The sequence below is a fragment of the Cebus imitator genome, unplaced genomic scaffold (assembly GCF_001604975.1).
Source record: "Cebus imitator isolate Cc_AM_T3 unplaced genomic scaffold, Cebus_imitator-1.0 Scaffold212, whole genome shotgun sequence".
Classification (NCBI taxonomy): Eukaryota; Metazoa; Chordata; class Mammalia; order Primates; family Cebidae; genus Cebus; species Cebus imitator.
This window is the reverse complement of record NW_016107527.1, coordinates 3,530,178-3,535,889: the sequence shown is the minus strand read 5'-3', so window position 1 is coordinate 3,535,889 and position 5,712 is coordinate 3,530,178. Positions and strand designations below refer to the sequence as shown.

Here is a 5,712-nt window from a genome sequence, read left to right as displayed (position 1 = left end):
AGTAGCTGGGATTACAGGCATGTGCCACCACACCTGGCTAATTTTTATATTTTTAGTAGAGATGGGGTTTTACCACATTGGCCAGGCTCAGATCACCTGATCTCAGGTGATCTGATCTCAGGTGATCTGCCCACCTTGGCCTCCCAAAGTGCTAGGATTACAGGTGTGAGCCACCGTGCCCAGCCTGGATGCCTATTCTTAACATCTGATCAAAAGGTAGCGGAGACAATGTTCTTGCCTCTTCCCGCCCATTCTACTTTCTAGACACGTATGCAAGAAAACTCAACCTTCTCAACAGAGAAAAGAAATTATTTTTCTAAATAAATCTGTGACATTTAAAATAAACACAATGGGAGGCTCTACCATTATAAGGAAACATCCCCCTTTAGAATTCCTAATTTTGAATGGTACTGGGAGCTTCACATGAGTCATGGATATGAGACTTAGTTTCATTTCATTGTAGGCCAGAATCCAGCCAGTTTGCAACCAAGTGATCTGACGTGGCTGTAAAGGGCCATCGCTCCATGACTCCAGAATGTCTTATAAGGCCTAAGGCACAAGTCTCAACCTGCTATTGGTGGAGTTTACCAATCACTCAGCCCATCTCATTCATTTAACTTACGTTTTTTGAGCACATTTCAATAAAGGGAGAGGTAGAGATGCAAGGTCATTCCTAATAGTGATGGGCCATGAAGGAAATAAAACAGTAATGTCACTGTGAGTGAGGGGAGGCTCCTGAAGGCTGGGGAGGCAGGTGGAGACAGATGTGTGTTCTAGGACCAGATAGTCAAGAAAGAGTCTGCCATAAAAAGATGTGGGGAAGAATGTACTAGAATGAGGAAACAGCACATGCAAAGTCCCCGGGGCAGGAACATGGTTGGCATAGTCTTATATCAGGATGTCTGGGATTGAGTAAACAAAGGAGAAAATGGCATAAGAGGTCAGAAAAGTAGTGAAAGGCCAGATCGCAGAAAGCCTGGTATGCAGGCCCTGGCAGCAAGGGGGTCAAACAGTGTTTTTTTTTTTTTTTTTTAAATAGAGTCTTGTTCTGTCACCCAGGTTGGAGTACAGTGGCGTGCTCTCGGCTTACTGCAACCTCTGCCTCCTGGGTTCAAGCGATTCTCTTGCCTCAGCCTCCCCAGTAGCTGGGATTACAGGTGCACGCCACCATGTCCAGCTAAATTTTTGCATTTTTAGCAGAGATGGGGTTTCACCATGTTGGTCAGGTTAGTCTCGAACTCCTGACCTCAGGTGATCCACCTGCCTTGGCCTCCCAAAGTGCTGGGATTACAGGCGTGCGCCACCATGCCCAGCCCAGACTGAGTTCTAAGATGGAAAGCCAGGGGAGGGTATTAAGCTGGGGAGTGGCATGATCTGATTTGGATTTTAAATGTATCACTCTTTTGAAGCACATTGGATAGGGATGAGGGAGTAAGAGCAAAAGCAGGCTTTCAGCCGGGCACAGTGGCCCACGTCTCTAACACTTTGGGAGGCCAAGAAGGGAGGATTGCTTGAGCCCAGGAGTTCAAGACCAGCCTGGGCAATGCAGTGAAATACCATCTCTACAAAATACAAATTAAAAAAAATTAGCTAGGCATGGTGGTGCGCACCTGTGGTCCCAACTACTTGGTAGACTGTGGTGGGAGGATCATCTGAGCCTAGGGAGGGGTAGGCCGCAGTGAGCCGGGATTGCACCACTGCACTCCAGCCTGGATGACAGACCCTATCTCAAAACAAACAAACAAAAGGCTGGAACTCATAGCCAGTTATCAAAGAAGCCCCAATGTCTTCAACCTCTTCTGTGATTGTTCCTTTCACCTTCTCAATAGGACTGAAACCAGCTCTCCCTCGAGGACACAGCTTCCCCAACCCCCTCTCAAGGCCTGGCTGCTTCCTCTCCCTCATCTACGTGTCCTACTTGTGTCTTACAGCCTCTTCTGGAAGATCCTTCTTCTCTCTTTCCAACACCTCCTCCCCAGCTTCGAGGAAGCTCAATCACATGCCATCAGTGCAAACCACCTCCCCATGCATTCAGCTCAAACCAGCCCAGGCCCCTCCTCGTTGTGATCATTACAGAACACCCCAGCCCCAGCCATTTTCCTTTGTTCCTCGAACATGTAGCTCCTCCCTCTCTTGGTGACTGTCATGTCCACACAGATGACGGAGCCATTCAGTACTCTGGTAACCACCTCAGTTTCTTGACCCCTCTCTGCCAATGATCTTGACAATCATATGGCAGGCCTTGTCATTGCCAATAACTCCACCCCTCCATGACCTCAATATCAAGCCGCCATAGTCCAACAATTCCCCTTTCCAGTTCTCTAGTTCCAACAATTTTTTTTTTTTTTGACAGGGTCTCACTTTGTCACCCAAGCTGGAAAGTAGTGGCATGATCTCAGCTCACTGTAACTTCTGCCTCCGGGACTCAAGCAAGCCTTCCACCTCAACCTCCCGAGTAGCTGGGATGACAAGCGCACACTACCACACCCAGCTAATGTCTATATTTTTTGTAAAGATGATGTCTTCACCACGTCGCCCAGGCTGGTCTCAAACTCTTGGGCTCAAGTGATCCACCCGCTTTGGCCTCCCAAAGTGCTGGGATTGTAAGCGTGAGCCGCCACGCTCGCCCCCAGCAATCCTGAAACTCAACTTCAACCTCCAACACAGACTCTGCCATCTTTCCACATCCCTACCCTCATCAGGTCCTTACTTCCCTCCTTAGAGCCCAGAGGCCATCATTATATGAATCAAATCCACATCAATATCGTCATCCATCCCTCACATGCTCCCTCAACTCCCCGGCCACGCTCTCCCCTCTTGATGTATTTTCTGGCAAAGCCCCCACACTGGCGAAAGCTAACTTTTCTGAGCCTACAGCTACACCACTGGAGCTGAACACAGCTTGAGAAAGACAAAGCCACTCACTTCAAACACAAGACCACCAACCTCAAGTGGGCCCCAATGCTGCCTGGCCACTGTTCTGTATTTCCTTACTCTGTTCTCTCTCCCACTCTTCCAGTCCACTCCTCTCTCTTTTCTCCTTACTCTCAATGGACTTAGGCCACTGAAAGTAATGTGAGCAACAGGAGAAGACTCCACGCAGGCCTCTGCCACCTCCCTGTGCTAGGGCCCAGATTCTCTACCTTCCCTCCCATCACTGAGGATGAGGGGCCAGTGGTCCTTGCTGTCTGAGGTTGGCCTCCCCGCTGCCACACCAGGTCCTATTTTCTTCCACCTGCTGAAAGACAGCACTCCACAACCCTCCTCTCTCCTGTATCATCCTTCTCTCCCTCTCTGAAATTTTCCCAACAGCACAGACGTGCACTGTTATTTCACACATCTTAAAAAGACGAAGCTCTTTGGACTCTACTTTCTCCTCTAGTGTCTGCTTCATTTTTTTCGGCTGCCTTTTTCAGTAAAGCTCCTCTAAGCTGTCCCTGCTTAAGGTCTTATCTTCCCATTGTCTCTTGTGGATTGAGTGCCACTCCTAACAATGACATTCCCAGCGGTCCCGCATTGTCACCTGCTAAGTGCCATGGATTCATTCTTTTCTTCTCCTGCTTGACCTCTCAGCTGAATCTGACCCAGCGGATCTGATCGCTGCCTCCTCCTTTCTTTCCTTGGCTTCCAGGAGACCACCCTCTCCAGTTTTTCCTGTTCCCCTTCTGACGCTCCCTCCTTATTTTTTGTTCTGTTTCCCTTTCTTCTCCCCAATCCCTAAACACCACAGCCCCTCAATGCTCAGTTCTCAAACTTCTCTCCTCAATCAACGCTCACTCCCTCATCTGGTTTTAAGGCTTCTCTAAGTACCATCTAAAATACCACCGACTCCCAAATTCATATCACTGGCTTGGACATCTCCCACGAGCGCCAGAGCTGAGCTTGTCAATGCAGTAACCACTAGCTCCATGTGGCTATTTAATCACCCCCATCGTCGCCACCATTATCGAATTGACTCCTGTACACAGCTCTACAAATAGACAGGGATGCTACATAAATGAATGGATCTAAAAGATTATGGCAAGACTGCTCAGTGAGTGTGCAACAAATAAATCCCGTTCGTGATCAGTGAATTATTCATGAGCATTTTCCTGGCCCTTGCTTCGTTTGTCTGCCAGTGACTCTGACGGAAACAGCCCGGTAAGGAAGCGTAGCAAATGGCAGGGCCAATTATTCTTCCTGCTACAGCTCGGATTGTGCCTTCCCCCGTGAACTCTTAATTAATTCCATCCCCATATTTTTCGTTTGTTTCCTAAACGTCTTGCTTGTATTCCGTTTCCCTCCTCTCCCTTCATTTCTCTTGGCTGCCTCCCCCACCGGTCCCCAATTGCCTTCCTCCCCCTCTTTTCTATCCCCAAACAGTCCGCTGGTTCAGCCTTCAGCATCTCTCCACCTGCTCTGCTCTTTCTTATCCTTTTCACCTTTAAAAACTGAAAGCACCAAACTGACAGACACTGTTATGGTTCCCCCACCCTCTCCTGCCTGAGCTGCAGCGAAGGCTCTCTTCTTTGCTTCTCAGGCAAGAGCCCCAGTACTGGGTTGCCATGGTGACGGCGAATCCAACCAGGCCAGGCCCAGCGACGCTAGGAGACTGCCATGGCGGGGAAGCCGCTCCGAGTCGCCCCTGAGCCTAGATGGGTCGTGAACATCGTCATTCCAGACCAGGCTGGGCAGATTCTGCCCGGAGACTGAGACTGTACATCAGGCCCACAGCTGCGCGGCACATGAGGAGACAGCGCCATCAATAACGAGGCTTCCGCGGAGCGAACAGAATACATGACATGATGGGGATTCATCTGAAAAATTTTCAAACATCTCTATTCTTTTATCTTCTCGGAGGGGGGACCTTTCGCCTCTCTCTCGAGTCTTGGCGAACTCTGGAGAAAGTAAAAGCCAAACCTGCCTGCTCTGGCCCCTGCTCCCGAAGGCTGCACACCTGCCCCTCCCGCCCGCAGACTGGGGAGCCCCCGGGTCCAGCGATTGAATAGCACGGACGCGGCTGGAAACATCTTTGGGAATTCATTAGGATTGCACAAGGAGATTTTAGTCGAGGAAGACATCAGTTCCCTCAGGTCACTGGAACGGATCGTTAAAGTAGGGCAACAAGTGTTCTGCCGCATGAGGCTTTCGAAAATGCGAGTTGGTGAGAAAGAATTCAGGAGATACCTTTGTAGCGAATGGCACCAACCGCAGTGAGGGTCTGTGGCTGTTAAACACTCCGAACAGGATTTATGTTTATTGCAGTTTGCAACACGAATTCTCCTCACCTAAAAAGAAAGAGGACAGTGGTTCAGAGGGAGTTAAAAGCAACAGCAGGAAAACGACAACACCTTATCTGACAAAGGCCAAAAAGAGCTTATGGATCAACCTGGACTCAGAACACCTCCATATTGGCGCGGGGCAGCGGGTCTCAAGTTCTAGGACACGAAGTCGTTGTATGGGGATCACCTGGGGAGCTTCTGACAGTGCAGATTCCCAGGCCTCTGCCACAGAGACTCTTGCTAAGTGTGGGGGCGGAGCCTAGGAATGTGCATTTTTTTAATTTAAAAAATTTTTTCTTAAAGACACAGGGTCTCACTATGTTGCACGAGCTGGTTTCAAACTTCTGGGCTCAAGTGCTCCTCCCACCTCAGCCTCCCAAAAGTGCTGAGATTGCTGGTATGCACCACTGTGTCTGGCCAGGAATCCAATTTTGTTGTTGTTGTTGTTGTT

At 49.3% G+C, this 5,712-nt stretch overlaps 1 protein-coding gene across 2 annotated transcripts in view; it reads right to left on the bottom strand.

The window, feature by feature from the left end:
• PLXNC1 (plexin C1) overlaps positions 1 to 5,712 on the bottom strand; it is a 160,014-nt gene that overhangs the window by 115,386 nt on the left and 38,916 nt on the right. For both annotated transcript variants that reach the window (XM_017548650.2, XM_037745770.1), the window contains exon 4: positions 5,167 to 5,267. In XM_017548650.2, coding sequence (XP_017404139.1) covers positions 5,167 to 5,267 — 101 coding nt within the window. The remainder of the gene's footprint in view (positions 1 to 5,166; positions 5,268 to 5,712) is intronic.